At 36.1% G+C, this 24,472-nt stretch overlaps 1 protein-coding gene across 9 annotated transcripts in view; it reads right to left on the reverse strand.

The window, feature by feature from the left end:
• The window catches only part of GOLGA4 (golgin A4), a 128,550-nt gene that overhangs the window by 58,749 nt on the left and 45,329 nt on the right, over positions 1-24,472 (reverse strand). For 6 of the 9 annotated variants that reach the window (XM_070493862.1, XM_014845778.3, XM_014845780.3 and 3 more), the window contains 5 exons: positions 20,874-20,972; positions 14,041-14,170; positions 12,161-12,348; positions 11,790-11,873; positions 9,488-9,635 (listed from right to left, as the gene is read on the reverse strand). In XM_070493862.1, the coding sequence (XP_070349963.1) occupies positions 9,488-9,635; positions 11,790-11,873; positions 12,161-12,348; positions 14,041-14,170; positions 20,874-20,972 (649 nt within the window). The remainder of the gene's footprint in view (positions 1-9,487; positions 9,636-11,789; positions 11,874-12,160; positions 12,349-14,040; positions 14,171-20,873; positions 20,973-24,472) is intronic. The other 3 variants (XM_070493864.1, XM_070493863.1, XM_070493861.1) reach the window with 1 other exon arrangement.

Raw genomic sequence — 24,472 nt, forward strand, 5'->3', positions numbered from 1 at the left:
CCTTTAGCCATCACAGAATAGAAGACACCAGACTTCTCTTTACCATAGAGATGGACTATGATAAAATGTCAACTTTCAAGATGGGTTTTTAATCCTATCAAGAAACTATGTCCAAGGGAGACAGTTCATTCACATATGTAGTATTTTCACTCCCAGTGGTATAACAAACGTGGGACTTCAGCCTACGGTATCTCAGAAAAAAAGCCCTTTTATTAACCACAACTTGGCTTAACAGACAGTGGGCTGGGCACAGCAGTTGCATACCTGAAGACAAACATCTGGTCGAAAGCATTTTCTTAACAGAAAATTGTATTAGGTATAGAAACAGACAAGAGAAAGGCTGAATTCTGGTAACAACTGGGAAACAACTTAATTTTTTCAACACTTAAAAAAATAACTTCTCTGGCAACCATATATCTTTGATATTAAAAAAACTTAGCCAGCTTGCTCATTTTATATGCCCAAAACATAAAATCAACGCTCAAATGAGTCTAAATTTCAAAGGAATATTAATTAACTGAAATCAGGTATAAATATTTCTACTCTAACTTTACTGGTATTTGCCTGAAACACCAAGATGATAATCCTTAGATATAAATATGCTGGAAAATAAACTATTTAAAGAAAAATGTTGTCTTTGCTTTATTTAGATATTCTTTTACTATAATTTTTAGTGTTAAGCACAAAGAACTATCTCTTGCTACTAACAAGAAATTTGTTTCCTAATTTCTTAAAAATCAGTCAAGTAAAGTGATCGATTATGGGAAATAGCTTCTGTAACAGAGTGCTTACTGCTTAACTTGTGCTGAAGGTTTAAATCTGGGAAAGAAAAATATGGAAAAAGGAATGACAATGTTTTTTAATGCTTGGCTGTCATCAGCATCTTTTCATTACTGCATGTAAAACTGTATCTTAGCAATTCTAAGCACTTCATAGTAATATCTTAAATCAGGCTCTGGAGAACCTGAAGATAGTTTTGATATTCTTCCAGCAAAATAGTATTAAATGTAAAACTTTTATCAATTAAAAAAATTTAAAAAACCTGTATATAGTCAATCTCAAGTGAATTTCCCTTGTTTTCACACATTTTTAAAATTCCAGAATCCAGTACAGTATAAAAATATTCAAACAACAAAAAGCCCATGTTACAAAATTCCTATTTAGATATAATTTTGAATAATTAAGTTTTCCAACCACACTTGGTAAATTTTAGGATATTCCCCTATATTATATACTAACTTTAGTTTTAATCCACTGAAAGAGTTTTCCTAAGTCACTTGATTATCCATCATATAATGATTAAAGTAGCATAGATCTGATTCCACAGTTCTTTTCATCTAAATTTAATCCTCTCTCCCACCCTCTGCCACCATGTCAGAGAATCATATAATTTTACACCTACAAAGAAACCTTTGAAATATTTTATTTCAACATCCTCATTGAAATACAATAACTGAGGCATCCAACTTTTCCTTCAGATGATAAATCAAGCTGAATATACAGGCTTGATGGTAGAACTTTAACTTAGATTTAAGGAACAATCCTTACCTTACATTATTTTTAAAAACTAAGAATGCTGACATTAATTAAGCTCAGCTGAACAATAAGATATCCTACTAAACCAGAATTTCTGAACCAATCAATTACTGATGGCTTCTAACTCTCAACAAAATGTTACCGTGTTATACCTCTGAGAGACACAAAAACTCACTGCTTTCCATCTCCATCCTGCTTTACGGCAATGTTAAATACCCAAAAAAAGCAGTAAAACACACTGCACATATCCACATATAGAAAACATATTTCAAACCCATTCTGGATTCTACACTGTACCGCAAGTGAAGCCACTTCCTGAGAGGTAGTCTGCCTCCAAAAATGAGACCCATTTCAATGTTGAAGGAGGATATACTGAGTTTTCTGACTAACCAGAAATGCCTCACCTAACCTTGCGACCACCAGATACAGTAAAGTGGTGTCCATAGCCTATAATGGTCTAAAAGTGAATTCCTCCCTCTTCCCCAAATGAAACTATGCTAGGATTTTAATGTGAGTGCTAAAGAAGTATGTTCTGAATGTCTACATAATTTATCTTCCAATTGCCAACAAAGGGTAAGTGAGTGGGGAGAAAGAAAGCATGCATCAGCCATAGCTGACAAGTCTTCTGCCAACATGCAAGAGTGCGCGGGAAAACCACAGTCAGCACACATCAAGGGGAAAGCTAAGCACGAACTGCCACTAAATGTTGCAAGAACACACTGTGTTCTTCCAAAGCAAAATTCAATGTATCTCAGGCAATTTTATTTTAAAAAAGTTTTTTGAAAATATTTATAGGCAAAAATTTAACGAACCTTCAGAATGGTCCTGTGTCAAAAGTAAAATGTGAGGCAGGCCTTTTATTGCCAGCTCCTCACTTTCCACTTTAGACGAGGTTCACTCACATCCATGGGAATTACAAAAATGAACAAATGCTCACTATAAGAGTTACATGAAAAAGGCTGTCAATCTACAGTTCAATAATCCAAACGTTCATTCATCAAATACTTATTGGATGTTTGCCATCTGCCAAGCATATGCTAGGCATCAAGTGATGTAAAGAAAACTTCACAAAAAGACAGTAGAGGTAATAAGAGGGGGAGGGAAATAAAAGAACTAATCCTTAGGTAAAGCTAGGAAGAATGCAGCATTTGCTTTTGCCACTTCACCCCATTAGCCTCCTCACCCTCAACGTCCTTACCGTAACAACAATCGTTCTTGTCACATTGTTGTACCGTTACATCCTAATGGTAACAACAAGTGCCAGAATTCTGAGATTCCAGGGAGCACTACTGTTTTGTTGCAGGGCACCAGAGAACACTTTACTATAAGGATATCAAGACCCACTTCTACTTCCACTGCAGGGAATAAACAAAGATGCAGAAGTGTGGAAAGGCCGCCAACCTCTAAATTAACTGTTGACCCTAAGAAGCTAATTAATAACATCACGAATGAATAAAGTAAGCCAGTGTCTATGTCTTTATCCCAGCAAAAAAGCTGCTAAAATGCATGTGGTATTAAACTAAAAAAAAACACGTAGTACTAAAAAATGAATGAAATGCAAATTAAAAGAAAAAGCAATAAAAAGAATTTTGTTTATTAGAATTCCCACCCAATCATCAAGCCCCCTGTGAATAATTAGAGCAAAAGTTTTCAAAGTACGTTCCAAAGATCCTGGGGTCCCGAGACCCTTTCGGAGGGTTTATGAGGTTTCAACCAAAATAAGGTATCACAACAGACTGAATGCAGAAACAAGCATGAAAATCCAGCTATCTTCTACTAAGCCAAATAATGAGATAAGTAAAAACGTAAAACAAGGCCATTCTTCACACTAAATTTTGTTTTGGGAAATATAGCTAATTTTCATAAAAGTATTTATATTAACATGCAAAAGGTTTATAATTGTTACTTTAAAATGAACTAAATATTTCTTTAATTTCTTAGTTTTAATTTCTAATACAATAAATACCGCTACACATAACGCACATAAACAAAAGCCCTTTGGAATCCTCAGTAAGTTTTAAGCGTGTAAAGAGGTCCTTGAGATCAAAAACCTTGAAAACTATTCATCTAGTGTTTACACAAATGAAAATAAAATAATACTACCACCTAGCGGCACAAATTAGATAGTGCAATACTTACAGATAAATTGAGGCCTTCAGAAATTTAGCATCACATCTGCAATGGAAATCTACTTTTTTAGTCACTTTCCAAAACATATAACAAGATTCATTCTCTATACTGACTATGCTTTGACCTTTAAAAATTTTATACATTTATCCAAAGTTTCATGCATTCCTTACATTAACTACACAAATTTATCTAGTAAATATCTTGAAAACATCAGGTTGATCTTGAAAAATATTACACTAAAGCTAAGTAAATTTAATTAAGTTGAAAATATGATTCTGTAGCAAAGAAATGTGTTCTTCCATGTGCTGATGTTTTCCAGTAACAGTGACATTGCCAGGGACAAAAGTGCAGAGTGACAATGACTATCTAAATATATGGATGCTACTACTGTAAAAATGTATCAAGCACCTAGAAATACATGACTGTTACATAAATGAAAATCTAATTCCATTTAAAATAATAAATTTTTCCATCAGGTATTCATTTAGTGCCAAAATATGTACATATTACTTATCTAACATAACAGACAAATTTTACTTTATTTCAAACATTTTTTGCCTGAGAAACATGGAATTTTCTTTGTAAAGCTTATTCTAAATACCCATGATAAGAAAAAAAAATAGCCCTTACCCCAGTCCTGTTCATACAAGGCTTGGGAAAGGCACCATGATTCACTTATTGGCATGTGTGGATGCACAAAAATAAGATGTTTTGTGAGACTTAAGACTCCAAGAAAAGTATGTTACATAAATCATCAGCAATTAACAAAGTAGTTAAATATACACGTGACTTTTGTTTGTTATATAAATATGCATAAATCTTATACATCATTTAAATACATAAACTCTATTTTAAAGGGTCCTTCAAACATCAAATAAGTATGTTCCGCTGAATGTCTTTCGTATATCAGGCCTATATTATAAAAATGAATAAAAAACTTATTTCCTGCACAAACACAACATGGCAATAAAAAAGCAAAGAATGTTATGAGTTAATCGAAGTTTTTAAATGCAGCCAGTCATATAAAACACATAACTTCGGCAAAGACAGGGTACATGAAAGGGAAACACAGTTTACAAAAGATAGTGCACTCTGGAAACTTTCCTAATCCAAGCAGAATATTTTATTCATTCTGCATAATTGTAGGCAAGAACATTTAATGGGAAAGGGAGGTAACACTGTGGTGTGGGTTCTTTTTCTGTAATGGCTATATTTAAATCACTTAAAGGTAATGAACAAAAAAGACTAAAAATCTATGGGTAAGAATTTATCCTGAGAAAAAATTCAAAGATGGAATAAACTGTACCACAAAGTTGTTATAGTATTATTCATAATACTGAAAATATAAAATAATCTAGATGTTGACAGGTAGGGAAATGGTTAAGTAAATGATGTACATGCATTGTGACACAGCCATTAAAATATGTTAGTACTCTAGCAACATGTAAAAGTACTCCTAATATAATGCTAAATGGAGAAAAATGAGCATACAAAATTGTATGTACAATATGATTACAATAATATAAAAGCAAAGATTGGAGGAAAGACTAAATGGAAGTATACTGAAACAACAGCGATGTGCTTTCATTCTCTCTGTTTTCCAATTTTTTCTGGTAGTACACCTCATTAATAACTAGCCAGCTATCCCCACCTCCTACCCCAATTAAAACACACACACACACACACACACACACAAAATAGCCAAGACTAGCATGAACTTCAGTAGCATTAACGTTCTACATTGATGCTGCACTGAAGAGAGAATATTCTAGACAACTAGTAATAATACTATCACTAAAATACAGCAATAGGCACTTAAGCTAAATCACCAGACTTCTCCAAGCTTAAAATCTGGTTACTTGATGATATGACCATCTATTTTCAAGTAACACCTAGAAAGGAATACTATCAACGGTTGCAGTAAAATGCTTGTAACAAATATATTTATTTTGGGTTTTCTTTATCCACTAAAATAGATAATTTTAGCAAAACAAGAGTGCCCTAGTATCATACTTCAAAAAGCAGGCCTAACAATTCCCCTAGAGAGTAGAATAAGTACTACAGGATGATATAGCATTCTAAAGTTGGCATGTCACCGTATTCAACATCTCAGTATTTTATGATAGAATTGTGTTCTATTTAAAATCAGAGGAGACATTCAGATCTCCTTTGTCCTCCAACATATGGGAGACACCACAGTTCATCTAGAAAAACTAAGAACAGCAGTACAATAGATTGTTTTCCAAGAAAAGTAGTGGAGAATGTACTTTAGCTACTTCTGACCTCCAGAATAAGTGAGCCAAAGAAATTAGTTATTTGTCTATTAATATCTACATGTCAAGAATTACTAAATATATCAGAATTAAATTTTTTATAGATGAATAGAGTTCATATTCTCTGATAATCGTTCTACATAGACATATTTACTTCTAAAAATCTTAACAACTGCAAGCTTGAATGATAATGTTTCCTTCACATGGCCAGCTCTTTTGTGTTTAGCCTTTGAATTTTAACTCTAAGAAAGGAAGACAAATATTTAATAGAGCAATTGAACTCTCCAAGAGCCAGATGATGTTCACAAACTGTGTGTGGAAACCCTACTTCCTTTCAAAGACCTTTTTCTTACTTTTAGTATTAAATTGGAATTCTGGCAATTAGCATATGTGTTTTATATTTGAAATAACAACCATTTTATATTTGAACAGTTCTCCTCAGACTCAACTAAGACCATTAGATAAAATGTACCTGCTGTGCAAAAGTAGTTTTCATTATAGATTTAAAAGTCAGTATCTTCAAAGTAGAATCACTCTGTTACAACTTTCTATCATAGCCCTCAATAATTATGACTACAATATAATTTTTAAATATCTATAAAAGCCCTCATAACTGTGTGGTCCAAAGACTTTCCAAAGTAAATCTATATTAAATACCTTTAAATCTTAATTATCTAAGTATTTATTAATTTATTTTTAATATTTTGACAGTACTATTAACAGACAAGTTTCTCATAGGCTATCAATTTTTTACAAAACTATACTCTTATGAAAATCACATTGAAAGACAAAACATATCTGTGTTTTGGAGAAGCAAGAAAAGGAAGGCTGTACTATTAAAGAGCTGACTAGAAGAGTTCTCTGGGAAAATTTTATCCTATATGTGAATTAACTGCATATTTCATTTACTATTTCATCATTTACCCCTTTCGACTTGATATTTATTCATGGGTTTCTACCTCCTTACAAGATGCATCCCAATACTGAAGAAAATTTAATCCTTCAGCCAGCATTATTTTCTCTTGACTGGGTATAGTAGTCAACAAAAGCAGTCCCAAACATGGAAAGGCTTGACACGAGAAGCTGAGACTATGGATTAGGTGCTCTGTTTGCTGAAAGCAAACTTGTTGAACAATGTCTCACAACTCTCAAACAGCTTCAAGTAAGTCTTCGGAGGTTATATTCTGAGAGATGTTGTCTACTAATATTTTCTGACAGGAAATTTTTTTTTTTTAAGGAAGATTAGCCCTGAGCTAACTGCTGCCAATCCTCCTCTTTTTGCTCAGGAAGACTGGCCCTGAGCTAACAACCATTCCCATCTTCCTCTACTTTATATGTGGGATGCCTACCACAGCATGGCTTGCCAAGCGGTGCCATGTCTGCACCCGGGAAACAAACCAGCGAACCCCGGGCCACTGAAGCAGAACGTGCGCACTTAACTGCTGTGCCAGCAGGCCAGCCCCTGACAGGAAATTTTCTTAGGTTTACTGGGAACAAATTCATTAACTAAATCCCCAGCCACTTATCAATAAAACGACTGCAAGGAGGTGGGGAGATATTTATGAGCACATTTGGTGTCAGCTACCTCTCTCATCCAGACCATTCCTCTCCTTAAACCTTACAATCTGATTTCTAAAATCACTTCCGAAACTGCGTCCTAGGAATCAAGTTCTCACCAAACTCAAAGACCTTTTTTAAAGTCTTCATCCTACCTTCCCTACTTCTGGAAACACTCTTATATTCCCCCCAAAAGCATAACTATCCACAATTCCTATTTTTGGGTAACTTTTTTTTCTCATTTATTTCTCTCTGCCAAACTCAAGCTCTCTATGGTTAAGAGCACAGACTCGGGACTCAAAATGCCTGGATTCCAATCCTGACTATACACTTACTCTCTGTGCATGAACATAGGCAAGTTACTTAACTTCTATTTTCTTGGGTTTTCTTATTTGTAAAATGAGGATAATAATAGTACCTATCTCATAGAAACTGTGAAGAATAAATACAAGTGTACACACAAGTAAAAACAAGTAAAGCGTTTCTAACCGAGCCTTACATAAAATAACTAAGTGTTGGCTATCAGTAGTAGTAGTAGCAGCAGCAGCACATGGAGGTTGAGTAAGTGTTAGCAGTAACAGCTGCAGCTGCTGCTGCCACTACTACTACCGCAAAACTTCATCTTTCGGAGAAATCAGCCTCTCCTACAAATTTAACCGTAGGATCCACCTTAACCTAATGACTCCTGAAACATGCTCCAGTTTCTTATTTCCAAATTCCTACAAGTCAATTCCATTTGGAAATCTCATGATTGACTCAAATTCAAAGTACCTAAGCAAACTCATCATTTCACTCCATTCCTAAACTTCTCCATTTAGATTTCCTATTCTGATTTCACACTACTCAGTCTCCTAAATTTAAAACCTTGGAGTCATCCTAGATTTCTCCTTTTCTCTGGCCCCTCCAAGTTATCAGATACCAAATTCTGCAGATTATACTCTTCCTCTCCTTCCCAAATCCACAATCCTAGTCAAAGTGACCAAAACTTTCAGTCCCTCATATCTGGATTTCTATTTTTGCTTCTAAGTTTGACTTTCCACTTTATTTCTTTTCTACATAAAACACTAGCTTCCATCACATTACGCTTTCCTTTTGCCTTGTAGACCAAAGTGTAAATTCAGCTGCTCACCTTTTACGATTTTAATAGCTCCTTCACAATGCAACCTCATTTCCCATTTTAGCAAGAATGGTTGTCAGTTGATTCACACTTCCACTATGGTCACTGTGCCTGTTTACAGTCTTGCAGCATCTGAAATACGTGCAGTCCCCATCTCTCTGCTTAGGCCCACTCTATTCATTATTCAAGGCCCAACTCAAAACTCACTTCCTCACCAACCTGAAGGCATCAGTTCATTCTGCTGTCTCCACTTTCTAACATCTCCCCTTTCTTTCCCAGCATTACTCCATATTGTAGCTTGCTGGCCTCTATACTTTATAGATTAGTATTTATTGTGTCAAAATATAATGCTATTAGGTATAACACTAAATTATTCATTATTCTCTTAAAAAGCAGACTATAACCTATACTTTTTGTTTACCCTAGAGCATCCATAAGGTAGCAGTTATGTAATATGGACCATGATGTGCCTACTTGGGGAGTTCCAAAATTGTAAGCGTGAATTTTGATGCTCTAAGGCAGTGGTCAGCAAACATTTTCTATAAAGGGCCAGACAGTAAATATTTTAAGCTTTGCAGACCATATATGGTCTCCATCACATATTTTTATTTTTCTTCCAACTACTTAAAAACATAAAAAGACATTCTTAGCCTGAAAGCCCTACATAAATAGGCCATGCATGGGCTGAATCTGGCCCCTAGACCACAGTTTACCAACCCATGCCTCTTCTAAGGAACAGTTCTATGTCTTATAAAGAGTCTCCACAGTCAAGCATTTTATCAATATTTAACAAATTTTTCTAAATGTTGGTTGGTCAAGCACTTTACATGACTTTTGAGCTCTAACATAAAACAAGTAACCCCTGAGTTCTTACCAGCTCTTTCAGATTTTTCTTTCTGTTCCCGTAATTCCTCTCCCTGGGTAGTCATCTGTTTGATGTGACTACGAAGTTGGGCAATTTCCTCTTCTTTAATTTCCAGGGTCTCATGCATCTGCCGTTTTGTCTCTGCTATTACCATTCCCTAAACAGAAGTGCAGACTATAAAGTGTTTGTATAACAAAACTGCATCATCAGTAGCACATATCAAACCTACTTTAAAAGGCAGAAGACAGTATTTCTTACTAAATACAGCATAAGAATTATTTCATTATTTCCCAAACTGAGGTCTGTATTCTGCACTATATACCACAATAATCTCAGCTACCTGGCATGATATCAGGGTATTTTTGATGTAAAAAATTATTTTAATAGTAAGTTTAATTTTTTAAGTATTAAAAATATTTTAGTCAAAATATTTTATAATCTTTCTATACATGTTTGCTAGAATTTTCCCTGTCTTAGTAAACAGTTTAGCTTTTGTAGTTGGCTCAGGACCATCATGAACTATAATTATTGATCTGTACAACAACATGGGGAGAGCCTCGAGAGGCTGCTGAGAATGTAAGATTACCACTGCAACACTGGAAGGACCAAGACTGAAGCACAGATCTGGCTGGTTTTCTGTTTCCTCTTGTGACAGTCTCCGGTCCCACCACTACTCCTTACTATTGTCAGTGAAGCACCCCCATTCCTCCAATTTGCTAATTGCTACTGTCTTCCCACTTTCTGGATAATCTACACAAGAAATAAAGGTCACTAGGGGGAAAAAGATAATCAAAGATTATATATTAAATCAGTCATTCACAACTAACAAAAAATGGGGAGATTCAACTTGTCTCTTGAAAAATAAGACTTTGTGACAGGTATTTTACGGCCCTAAGAAGATTATTACCTTACTGCTAGGGTTTGTCAACCCGTTTCAGGATACGACTCTTTCAGATGATTAATATTACAAAACCAGGTAAGTGGGGCATTATTATACAAAATTTCAAAGCAAAATGGTGGGCCTTCAGTTTCTTCAAAAACCAAATCACAACAGGAAAAAAGAGAGAGAGAGAGAAAGAGGGTGGTGGAACCTATAGATTAAAAGAATTCTTAAGAGTCATATCAACCGATTGCAATGAAAGAACCTTATTTGGACGCTGATTCACAAAAATGGGGGAAAAAATGTATGAGACAAAAGGGAAAATCTGAAACTTACTAGATTGTTGATCTGATTAAGGAATTATTATTAAATTTAGATGTGATCATGATAATGTGGTTATATTGTTATAAAAATAAAGAGTCCTTTATTTTAAGGATACATCAACATACATATGGAAGAAATGATAAGATTTCTTAGATTCACTATAAAACAATCCTGGGTGGAAGATAATGGAGACTGGGAACATACAGATGGAACAAGATTAACCACGAGATGTTAACTGTTGAAGCTTGTTGATGGGTTCACAGGAATTCATATTATTTATCTAATTTTGTAAATATTTTAAGCTTTTCATAATAAAAAGTTGGTTTTTTTAAAAAGTGGGCCTTCATACAGCTTACAGAGTAGAATCTAGCAAAATGATATTAAAGAATGAAAAGATTGCCAATACATTTCAATAGCAGAACAGCTCTGACATGTTCTTAATTACATGGCCACTTAAAATCCTGTAGCTACAAAATAGCATATTAAAGAAAATGGTGGGTGGTGTGTTACTACCTGGGAGCTGCTTTAAAAAAATGACCCAAGAACTTGGGGCTGAAAGAGTTAAGTCAAAACTATGTACCCACAAATTTTTCAATTGTCTTTGCTGCCACAGCTATAGCTCCTGATCCAACTCTAAAATGCCACTCACCCCTATACATTCTAAACCTCATTTGCAGAAATTTCTGTTTATGCTAATAGCTTTATTACCACTTCATTACTTTCTAGGCAATTTATCTGAGAGATTTTGTTTCATTATATTTGAAAGACAATACTTCTATCATTCACATTTAGTAGGGTCTTAACTATAAATAATTTAACTTTTCCCTAAAAAGTAGTTATGTACTATAAACAGATTTGCTTTGCAAATCATTCTAACCTAGAAATCAAAATGCTGACTGAAATCAAGAAATCACAGAGAATCAGCTTCACATGATACAAAACTAATGCTAATAGTTATATAAATCTAAAAATTAAAACAAAAAGATTTTTCGTGGAAGCAGTTGCAGTCATTTTGGAAAGCACAAGTCTGAATGCTTTCAACTGCTCCCAAAAGTGAGTTTTGGGGCCCCCTGACAAATTTTAGTATCATAAGTGTTGTTGTTTTACCTTATCTTGTTCAAGCTGTTCAATTAAGTTCTTTGCATCACGCAACTGAGTGATAAGTTTAGTCTTCTCAGCCATATGAAGCTCCTAAAAAAATTTTAAAAATTCATTTCCATCTCTAATAAAGCTTCTCCTCATATGAGAACTCTAAACATTTTATCTAATTTGGATACTTCTCACAGTTTAGTAGGAGAAAGTACACAGGGCGTCTCAAAAGTATGGTAAACACTACGAGGCCCAGGGCACTCAGTTGCCCTCTCCATGCTGTCTATGGAGGAAGGGAGAAGGCTTTCCGGAGGAGGTGCAGGCCACGCTGGGGCCTACAGATCTAACTTTACAGGGCTACATTCAACTAAACCCATTTGCTCTTTTACCTTCATCTTTTCTAGTTCTTGAAGTCGTTCATCTAGTTGTTCTTGCAGTGCCTCTTTTTCACTGGTTAACAGTGTACATTGTTCCTTATGCGACTGAATTGTTTCCTTACAACGCTGCAGTAGATTCTCTTGACGCTTAACTCTTTGCTGAAGTATTTCCAGAGTTTTAGTAGAAGCTCCGTCTCCCACTATTAGCAATAAAGCAGCATAAGCAGGGGCAGTCAGTAAGAAATATAAGGGCTCCCTGGGAACAGTTACTCTATTAGTTCACAAGAGTGTACTCTTATCCCAACACTCTGCTATACTCTGAGCCAGATCAACGAGAGGGGGCCCTTTCAATCCTCTACTCTTTCACTATTTGTTTGACCTTTATTTGAAGAAGGTGAGTAGTGCATTTACCTCCTCTGTGGTTCAACCCCACCCCAGATGGCACACAACACTCAGTAGTTAACTAACACTAACTGAATCGATCTACCTTAAAAGACAGTTATGATGACCATCTTTTGTTAGTCCAAAGTGTCCCCTGTGTTTTAGCTCCTATCCCAAAAGGATTAATAAAGCATTCCTTCTAACACATTCCAATCTCTTCCCAAAAGGAGTTCTGGTAAGTACAGCTTTCTCCATATCCTTACACTTATGAGGGAAGGTTGCACATCCCACGGGAATTTCGGGACCCCTTACAAGTTGGTTACTCACTTAGATAGCTGCTCAGCACCTACTCTGGCCCTAGCTGAACCAAAAGTTTATCAAACTCTCTTTAAGAGAAAGCTAGCAAATGAAAAGGAGGAATTTTACTGAACATGTACCTCAAAGCCTCAAAGAGTAGGGAGGGCTATAAACAGATTTTAAGACAAAATTTAACCATTGCTTCTTTTCCAGTTAGAAAGCAAGTAATAGGGCAAATACGGCATCTTTCTTTTTTTTATAATTTTTTTTTTTTTTAAAGATTGGCACCTGAGCTAAAATCTATTGCCAATCTTTTTTTTCCCTCTTCTTCTTCTCCCTAATGCCCCCCAATACGCAGTTGTATATTCTAGTTGTAGGTCCTTCTGGTTGTCCTATGTGGGATGCTACCTCAGCATGGCCTGATAAGCAGTGCCATATCCGCACCCAGGATCCGAACTGGCGAAACCCTGGGCCAACAAAGCAGAGTGTAAGAACTTAACCACTCAGCCACAGGGCCGGCCCCAGGCATCTTTGAATGTAGAACTATTAACTGTGTAAGCAATACTACTTAAAAACTTATAGCCAAATAATTACAAATAGCACATTCATTAATCTTGAAACTGACATGTTCATATGAAATGTAGCTACTGCTATAAATAAAACAGTATAATATAATAAATGAACTTGAATTACAACGAAAACATGGTGCTACCCATTGACTTCCAAGTCTTAAAACAATTACTTAGATGCTTTCTACTGAGTAACAACAACAAACAAAAAAGCCCAAAAAACAACAAAGACCCTTGCATTGTTCTGGAAATGTTAAGATCAAGGACACTTTACTTCTATCTCAGCCCATGTTTACTAGCTTATGCCCTGGAATCTCCCAATATCCTCCTCTAGTTGTTTTTGTTGTGTTTTTTAAAGATTGGCACCTGAGCTAACATCTGTTGCCAATCTTTTCTTTTTTCCTTCTTCTCCCCAAAGCCCCCCAGTACATAGTTGTATATTCCAGTTGTAGGTCCTTCCAGTCATGCTATGTGGGATGCCACCTCAGCATGACTTGATGAGTGGTGCCACGTCTGCACCCAGGAGCCAAAATGGCAAAACACTGGGCCACCAAAGCAGAGCGGTGTGAACTTAACCACTAAGCCACAGGGCTGGCACCCCCTCCTCCAGTTTTTAAATTAACCTTTTGACAAGATGAAGCTTACCCACTGGCTCTACATCACTCTCTCTGTTTTCTTTAGTGTCACCTTCAGCCTGTGGTTCCATCTGCGGGAGCAGTTTCGGTAAATCAACATTCATCGGACCATTTCGTAACCGTTGTTTCAGCAGAGAAACCTGAAAAAAGAATGTGCTTCATGAGAAAAAATGATTCAAAAGAATCTATGGCAGCAGTACTTTCTTTAAAACAGAGAGAGGATAGAGATGAGTGACATCAGTATCGTGGCAGAGTGAGCTCTTCCCTTAGTCAATCTCCCCTAAGATACGACGAAAAGGTCATTCATAAACCAACAGAGAACATTCACACAACACAACAGATGTCTGAGAGATCCATGCCAGACATACATCTGAAGCTGGGGGTGCTGGACCCCTCGGGAGGCAGTGGAAAGAGGTAAGGGGATTTCCTCTCCCTCCCAAACAGCAGCGATCTAGGGCACAGGACCTCACACAGCAGCCATGGAGAGAAAGCAGCCCTCTGCAGGAACACCTTCACTCTCGGAGTTGCCTCCCAGCCTGTGGGAATGCTCCACACCAAGGAGGCTAAGCAGTTGCAGAGGCGTCTTCACCAAGCTGAGCAGCCCAGGAGGGCAGACAGCGAGTGCAGAGTGGGAGCGCCCCTGGGGTCACACACGCAATAAAGAAAGTGCTCCTCCCCACCACACCTGGCACACCAGCTTGGCTGGTCGGTTAGAGCAGGGGACCCATGCCAGAGCACCTGTGCTCCTACATATGTAAAGTAGCAGTGGCCAGCAGGCAAACGCAGGCAGGCTCCAGTTGACACAGCTTCCAAAGTTCAGGCACAGCTGCTGGAGATTACAGCAGGCTCAAAATACACAGCTCCTGCCCCCTCCTATGGCAGCAGGTAGAATCTGCAACTAGATTCTACCACTATGAGACATCACAAGTCCACTCCATCAAATAGCATGAAGAGTTATATTAACAGTCCAGACCAGAAGGAAAATGACAAGCACCCAGAAATCAATCCTGAAGTCACAGAAATTTACAATCTAAATGATAGAGAATAGTTATCGTAAAGACTCTCAATGAGCTACCAGAAAACTCAGAAAGACAGTTCAATGAAATCAGGAATAAATTAACAAACAGAGGGAATTCTTCACAAGAGATTGAAACTATATATATAAAAAAATTAGAAATGTTGGCAATAAAAAAACACAATGGATGCTATAAAGAAAAATCTGGTCTCTTTAAAAAATTACAGACATGATATTCTGGAGGACAGAATCAGTAATCTAGAGGACAGAAACATAGAAATGCTTCAGATGGAGAAGAGAGAATCAACACTAAAAAGAAATGAAGAAGTTCTCTGAGAATTATCTGACTCAATCAGGAAATGCAATATAAGGATTATACATATTCCAGAGGGAGAAAGGAGGGACAAAGCAGCAGAGAGCTTGTTCAAAGAAATAATAGCTGAGAGCTTCCCAAATCTGGGGAAGGAGCTGAAATTACATGTAAATGAAGCTAATAGAACACCTAATTATATGAGTGTTAAAAGAGTTTCTCCAAGGCACAGTACTAAAACTAGCAAAAGTAAATGACAAAGAAAAATTAAGGGCAGAAGACAGAAGAAAATAACTTAGAAAGGAACCCCCATTGGGCTTTCAGCAGACTTTTCAGTAGAAACCTTACAAGCTAGGAGTAGAATGATATATTCAAAATTCTGAAAGATGAAAACTTCAGTCAAGAATACTCTATCTAGTAAAAATGATACTTCAGATATCATGGAGAAATAAAAACTTTCCCAGATAGACAAAAGCTGAGGGAGTTCATTGCCACAAGACTCCTTCTACAAGAAATGATCTAGAAGGCCCTTATACCTAAAAAAAAAAAGAGTTTACAAAGCCTTGAGCAAGGAGATAAACACAGAGACAAAATCAGAAAAGTACAGCTCTCTATCAGAACTGGTTAGCAAACACTTAATTATAACATTAGAGATAAAGGGAAGGAAAACATCAAAAATAAGTATAATCACTTCATTTTAACCCCAAACTCAAAACACAAAACAGAATAAGTTGTGGAAACAATAACTTAGATAAGAAAGAAGAAAAGGGATGAAATGTGGTTAGACTAAGGAAAAAAGAGGCTATCAGAAAATGGACTACCTCATCTACAAGATCTTTTACACAAATTTCACAGTAACCACTAAACAAAAGATCAGAACAGTGGGGGTTGGCCCCGTGGCCAAGTGGTTAAGTTCACGCGCTCCACTGCAGGGCGCCCAGTGTTTCGTTGGTTCGAATCCTGGGCGCGGACATGGTACTGCTCATCAAACCATGCTGAGGCAGCATCCCACATGCCACAACTAGAAGGACCCACAATAAAGAATATACAACTATGTACTGGGGGACTTTGGGGAGAAAAAGGGAAAAAAAATAAAATCTTTAAAAAAAAATCAGAACAGTGATGAATGATAAATACTGAGAAAACCATCATAGAGAAACACCAAACTGAATTGGTAGTTGGAAATATACAGGACAAGAAACAAGGGAAATGCAGAACAACCAGAAAACAAGTGATAAAATAGCAGTATTAAGTCCTCATATATCAATAGTCATGCTAAATGTAAATGCATTGAATTCTCCAATCAAAAGATACAGAGTGGCAGGATGGATTAAAAAGCAAGACACAACAAGATGCTGCCTCCAGGAAACACATCTCAGCTCTAAAGACATACACAGGCTCAGAGTGAAGGGATGGAAGACAATATTCCAAGCTAATGGCAAACAAAAGAAAGCAGGTGTTGCCATATTTATATCAGACAAAGCAGACCTCAAGATAAAAAAGGCAACGAGAGACAAAGAGGGGCAGTATATAATGATATAAAGGACACTCCACCAAGAGGACATAACACTTTTAAACATGTATGCACCTAACACAGGAGCACCAAAATACACAAAACAACTATTAACAGACCTAATAGGAGAAATTAACAGCAACACAATAATAGTAGGGAACCTCAACACCTCACCTACATCAACGGATAGATCATCTAGACAGAAAGTCAACAAATAAATAGTGGAATTAAACAAAAAACTAGACCAGATGGACTTAACAGATACATATAGAACACTCCTTTCAAAAACAGAAGAGTATACATTCTTCTCAAGAGCACATGGAACATTCCCAAAGACAGACCAGATGCTGGGAAAGAAGGCAAGCCTCAACAAATTTAGGAAGACTGAAATATCAAGTATCTTTTCAGGCCATAATGCTATGAAACTAGAAATCAACAACAAGAAAAAAGCTGGGCAAGTGACAAATATGTGGAGACTAAACAACATAAAACTGAACAAACTAATGGATGAATGAAGAAATTAAAGGGAAAATTAAAAAAATATCTGGAGACAAATGAAAATGAAAATACATCATGCCAACTCATAGGGGATGCAGCAAAAGTGGTCCTACAAGGGAAATTCATAGCAATACAGGCACACCTAAACAAACAAGAAAAGTCTCAAATAAGCAATTTTAAACTACACCTAACAGAACTAGAAAAAAAAGAACAAAGCCCAAAGTCAGCAGAAAGAGGGAAATAACACAAATTAGAGTAGAAATAAATGAAATTGAAACAAACAAACAAACAAAAATCAGTAGAAAGGATCAATGAAACTAAGAGCTGGTTCTTGAGAAGAGAAATAAAATTGACAAACCCTTAGCCAGATTCACTAAGAAAGAAAGAGAAAAGGCTCAAATAAATAAAATTAGAAATGAAAGAGGAGAAATTACAATGGATATCACAGAAATACAAAGGATTATAAGACAATACTATGAAAAACTATATGCCAAAAAATTGGACAATGTAGAAGAAATGGATAAATTTTTAGACTCATACAACCTCCCAAAAATGAACCAAGAATAAATAGAGAATCTGAATAAACCAATCATGAGAGATTGAAACAGTAATCAAAAACCCCCCAAAACATAAAAGTCCAGGACCAGACGGCTTCTCTGGAGAATTCTAGTAAACGCACAAAGATTTAATACCTATCCTTCTCAAACTATTCCAAAAGATTGAAGAAGATGGAATACTTCCTGACACATTCTACAAGGCCAACATCACCCTGATCCAAAGCCAGACAAGAAGTACACAAAGAAGGAAAACTACAGGCCAATATCACTGATGAACATAGATACAAAAATCTTCAACAAAATATTGGCAGAGTGAATACACCAAAACATTAAAAGGATCACACACCATGATCAAGTGGGATTTATACTAGGGATGCAGGGACAGTTCAACATCTGCATATCAATCAATGTGATATACCACATTAATAAAATGAGGAATAAAAAGCACATGATCATCTCAATAGATACAGAGAAAGCATCTGACAAGATCCAATATCCATTTGCGATAAAAACTTTCCATAAAATGGGCACAGAAGGAAAAAACCTCAACACAATAAAAGCCATATATGACAAACCCACAGCCAACATCACACTCAAGGAGGAAAAACTGAAAGTCATCCCTCTGAGAACAAGAACAAGGTAAGGGTGCCCACTCTCGCCACTCTTATTCAGCATAGTACTGGAGGTTTTGGCCAGAGCAATTAGGCAAGAAAAAGAAATAACAGGTATCCCAATTGGCAAGGAAGAAGTGAAACTCTCGCTGTTTGCAGACAACATGATTTTACACACAGAAAACTCTAAGGAATCCATTGGAAAACTATTACTACAACAAAGTCGCAGTGTACAAAATCAACTTACAAAAGTAAGTTTCATTTCTATACTCTAATAATGAAATAATAGAAAGAGAACTCAAGAATACAATCCCATTTACAACAGCAAAAAAAAGAACAAAATAGCTAGGACTAAACTGAATCAAGGAAAGACCTATATAATAAAACTATAAGAAATTATTGAAAGAAATTGATGATGACATAAAGAAACAGAAACATATTCCATGCACATGGACTGGAAGAATAAACATAGTTAAAATGTCTACACGGTAAGTATAAAGCAATCTACAGATTCAATGTAATCCCAATCAGAATCCCAATGACATTCTTCACAGAACAGAAAAAAGAATCCTAAAATTCATATGGGGCAACAAAAGATCCTGAATAGCTAAATCAATCCTGAGAAAAAAGAACAAACCTGGAAGCATCACAGTCTCTGACTTCAAAATATACTACAAAGCTACAGTAATCAAAACAGCATGGAACTGGTACAAAAACAGGCACACAGATCAATGGAACAGAATTGAAAGTCCAGAAATAAAAGCACACATCTATGGACAGCTAATCATTGACAAAGGAGCCAAGAACATACAATGGAGAAAGGAAAGTCTTTTCAATAAGCGGTGCTGGGAAAAATGGACAGCCACCTGCAAAAGAATGAAAGTAGACCATTATCTTTTGCCATACACAAAAATTAACTCGAAATGGATTCAAGACTTGAAGGTTAAGACATGAAACCATAAAACTCCTAGAAGAAAACAAAGGCAGTACACTCTTTGAAATCAGTCCTAGAAGGATCTTTCTGAATACCATCTACTCGGGCAAGGGAAACAAAAGAAAAAATAAACAACTGGGACTACATCAGATTAAAGAGCTTCTGCAAGGCAAAGGAAACCAGGAACAAAATGAAAAGACAACCCATCAACTGGGAGAAAATATTTGCAAATCATATATCTGACAAGGGGTTAATCTCCAAAATATATGAAGAACTCATACAACTCAACAACAAAATAACAAACAATCCAATCAAAAAATGGGCAGAGGATCTGAACAGACATTTTTCCAAATAAAATATACAGACAGCCAACAGGCACTTGAAAAGATGTTCAACATCACTAATCATTAGGGAAATGCAAATCAAAACTGCAATGAGATATCACCTTACTCCTATCAGAATGGCTATAATCACCAAGACAAAAAACAACAAATGTTGGAGATGATGTGGAGAAAAGGGAATCCTCATACACTGCTGGTGGGAATGCAAACTGGTGCAGCCACTATGGAAAACAGCATGGAGATTTCTCAAAAAATTAAAAATATAAATACCATATGATCCACTTATCCCACTACTGGGTATTTATCCAAAGAACTTGAAATCAACAATTTAAAGAGACTTATGCACCCCTATGTTCATTGCAGCATTATTCACAATAGCCAAGACGTGGAAGCAACCCAAGTGCCCAACAACTGATGAACAGATAAAGACGATATGGTATACACACACACACAATGGAATACTATTCAGTCATAAAAAAAGACAAAATCGTCCCATTTGCAACAACATGGATGGACCTTGAGAGTATTATGTTAAGTGAAATAAGCCAAATGGAGAAAGACAAACACTGTATGATTTCACTCATATGTGGAAGATAAACAGACAAAGAGAACAGATTAGTGGTTACCAGAGGAAAAGGGGATTGGGGAATGGGCATATGGGCTATAGGGGCACATATATATAGTTACTGACAAGCACTACTGTACAACTGAAATTTCACAGTGTTATAAACTATTATGACCTCAACTAAACAAAACATACAGAGAGGATAAAAAGTAAACAGTAACCTTTTTGCTAATGGAGGAAAATTAAAATAAAAGCTTTAGTCTCAAAGCAATCGATTTTTATACTTGCTATTTTCAGTGGTATCACAGCCAAACGATAAAATAAATCAAAATCAACTTTAAAATCAACTTTAAAATCCTTTAAAATCAACTGAGGAAAAGCAAAGAGTTTTAAAAATAGGTTTTTTTTTTTAATCATCTGGAATGTATTAGATATCCCATCAAAACGCCTTTATTTTTGCTTACCCCAAAATTCCACACTTTTTCTTTTTATCTCTTACCTGAGTCTGGAGAACACTAATATATTGATCTTTTTCCTCTAAAGATGCATCAAACTCCTCTTGTAGATGTTTCTTCGCTTGCTGGTCCATTTGGAGCTCCTAAAACATAAAGGATTTTACAGGTAGTTTTCAGTATAAAATAAAAAATACAAACTTGAAGTTTTCAAAGTCTAAAAACATGATCCAGATTTGTATTTATCTTAAAATAAGGTATCAGCAACAATAATTAGAGAATAATTAGCATTTAAAACATTAGCATTTACACCAGCAAATAATTTTGTTCCTTAAAGAATATGAAGATCCATTAAGAAAGACTGTATTTTTGAAGCTGTAATTACTTCTGAATTGATGATAAGGTAGAGAGAATTAAAAAAAAAAAATTACTTTAGAAGTAAAATTTTATCCTACTTTAAGATATCTTAATCCTTGTGCTATCTTATACTTCCTTGATCTAAAACTAAACTGTTATATACCACACAGAATGCCAAAAGAGTCTTCCTCCTCCCAATACATGAAAGTATTTAACAGCGAACATCAGAAGCTTCCTCATCTATAAAATGAAAAGGTTCAATTAACTGATCATCAAACAGTAGAATTTCAAGTTCCTGAAATTACTTAAAATGCTGCTTTCTTTAGGTCATTAATGAGCCTTCCTAACTAAGTCCAATGATCTTTACCTCTCTGCTATACCAGTTACCAATAAGTTACCTCCTCAATGGAGGTAACTGCTTTCCATGGTTCAGGGCTCCTGTCTATATTCCTGTCTCTTACAGTTTCCTCTATGTCCCTGTTCATCGATTCTATAGGCATCTATCCCTCCGGGCTCAGTCCTGTGTCCTCAGTGCTTCTCCGTTATGCTTACTCCATTAGAATGCTAGAGGATAACATCTGGAACACTTCAGATATCCCATCAAACCTCCTCTAATTTCCTAGGATCCTTGTTTTTCTAAGTCCCTAAACTCAAAACATTCAAAGCCACATTACACTTACCTTTATTGATCCCTGTATATAATCATTTTATTACTTTCTCTACAATGTTTAGGTGCTATCTTTTTCCATATCCATAACCACAGTCTGGATCTCTATAATTGTTGATGGTTAATTTCCTTCAGCAGCCTTCTAGAGAGAATTCTTATCTCAAGTCTTCCTCCGATTTAATCCATCCCTCACATAATTGCTAGAAAATTTTCCTCAAACAATATTTGGAAGCACTTATAAGCAACGCCTTCTTCTTGCATTGTTTCAAATTTTACTAATTCTCAAAACACTGAGGCGCTAACTCTCTGGCAGTAACTGTCCTCTATTCTCCCCCACACCGACACTGCCCCAAGATCTCTAAACACAGTATTTACTGTTCTCTCACTAAGACTCCTGGCTTGACTTCCCCTCACAGCAGTCTCCAAATTCAGGTCTTTGAATCAGCACTTGTCCAGAACGAAGCTTTCACCAAACCCTGGTGAAATAAGAAACAGAGGCCAAGGTAGAGAGTTTTTCATAGATCTAAATTTATCTCATTTAGACAACTGCACTTTATTCTGAGAATATGTTTTTCCTTTTTTTTTTTACTATTAAAAAAACCTTTCTTTTGTGAAATAATGACAATAAAAGCATCCGGTTCCTTATTCTCGATGTCCTTACTTGAAAAAATAAAAGCTGGTAGCCCTATGACAATTATCCTTTCCCCTATTTCTGGAAGGAACTGGAGATAATATTTCAGCCCATGAAATCCACAAGTCTGGAAAGCACTGTCCTCCATGACTTTGTACAGGCCAGTTCTTTAAGTCTGGAACAGCTGCACATCTCCTTAATAGCAATGCAGTCCTTCACTTTCTTTAAAATTCATTTCTTCTACATAATTTTCTACATCCTACCATACTAGACTCTGTTATATGGCATCTCTAACAGCCCATAAAAACTCTCCAATTTATACTACAGTTTTCAGGTTTTGAACGTTTTCATCTCCTCATCTAGTCCTTGGATACAATGGCAGCATCTCCCTCCCGCTATCTTACACTATTCTATCACGAAGCACTCCATAAACAATGAAGACTATAGTTATAAAGGAACTTTACATCCACACTACAGCCCAGAGGCTGGCTGGCCAACTGTCCAATGCTTCCATGACAGAGATCTCACTGGCTCCAGAACTGAACTCTGGTATCTGGGGTCATTTCTCACTTTCAAAAAGTTCTTCTGATTAGACCCTTGAAGTCACCAAGAACAAATCTAATACCTTCTTCTATATGACACCACTTTCCAAATTCTGAAGCCAGGCAAAATCAAACCTTGATATTCCTCCTCCAAAATCTAATTTTCTCCCACTATTCCCCATCTCAGCAAATGACACCACTGTTCACTGTCACTCAAGCAAACCCTGCAGTCAACTTTGACTCCTCTCTTTTCCCCCATGTCCAATCAGCAAATCGTAGTAGCACTACCTTTAAAGTAAGTAGCAAATCTGACCATTTCTCACCAGCTCTATCTCTACCACTACTACTGCCACAAGAGTCTTCCAACTGGCTCCCACTTCCATCCTTATCCCCCTATAATCCATTCTTCAAAGAGTATCCAGTCTCTGACCATCCTCTCTAAGGCCTCACTCAATCTTCATCCCTTTATGATTGCTTTATTCTTCCCAAAAGAACTATTTAGTACCTGACAGTGTGTTATGTATGTATGTATGTCTTACCCACTAGAAAATAAGCTTCATTTGGTCAAGGAGTTTGTCTCATCTACCCTTATATATTCTGTATCTAGGTATGTACGTATAAATAAATAAAATAATCCAGGTATTTAGTAGGTCTGGCATAATAAATATTTATTGAATAAATAACAATGTTCCTTGGTGTTCTCCTTTAACACACCTCCAGCTTTTCCAACCACTACTCAGAGGACATGATTTCAAGTCTCTTCACCATTCTGGTCAGTTTTGTTGCTTTTTTTTCCTTTAACATTCTAGCAACTTGACTAAATCCTTTCAAAAAGAGAAAAAGAAAAGTGATGCCAAATACTGACTCTGAAGTCCAATCTTAAAATTCAGTATCTTACTGGGGAGAAAATTCTGCATGTTAGCCACTTATAGATAAAAAACTATGTTCGAGATTTACTATCATCTGACAGTTTATATATGAACTTCAATCATCCAAACTATTTGTTACAAAATGTAAGCTAATGGAAGAAAAGTAATTGTTCAGGAATCTAAGTACCTGTATCTCCAATTTAGGTTTAAATCAGTAATGATTTAGAAAATATTTTCTTAAAATTAGTTTATCTGCCATCGAATACAGTCAATAATGCTCCCTGCAGTTAACTGCTTCAAACAGCCTCTCTTCAAGTGACAAGAATAAGATACTGAAGTGTAATGAAATTGAACTTTTATCACAATAATAAACAGCTTTATAATATTATTAAATCTAGCAACTAATTCAATAATTCTCCTATTGTTGGCCATTTATTCTGTTTCCAAATTTTGGCAAACCCTGGGATTAATATTTGTATGCATAAATCTTACAAGGTTTTTCTGATTACCTCCTTAGAGAGAAATTCTGATGAGTGGGACATATCAAATACCTTGAATTGTTTCACTATTTTCTCTCTCA

Source organism: Equus asinus, chromosome 21, assembly GCF_041296235.1.
Source record: "Equus asinus isolate D_3611 breed Donkey chromosome 21, EquAss-T2T_v2, whole genome shotgun sequence".
NCBI lineage: Eukaryota > Metazoa > Chordata > Mammalia > Perissodactyla > Equidae > Equus > Equus asinus.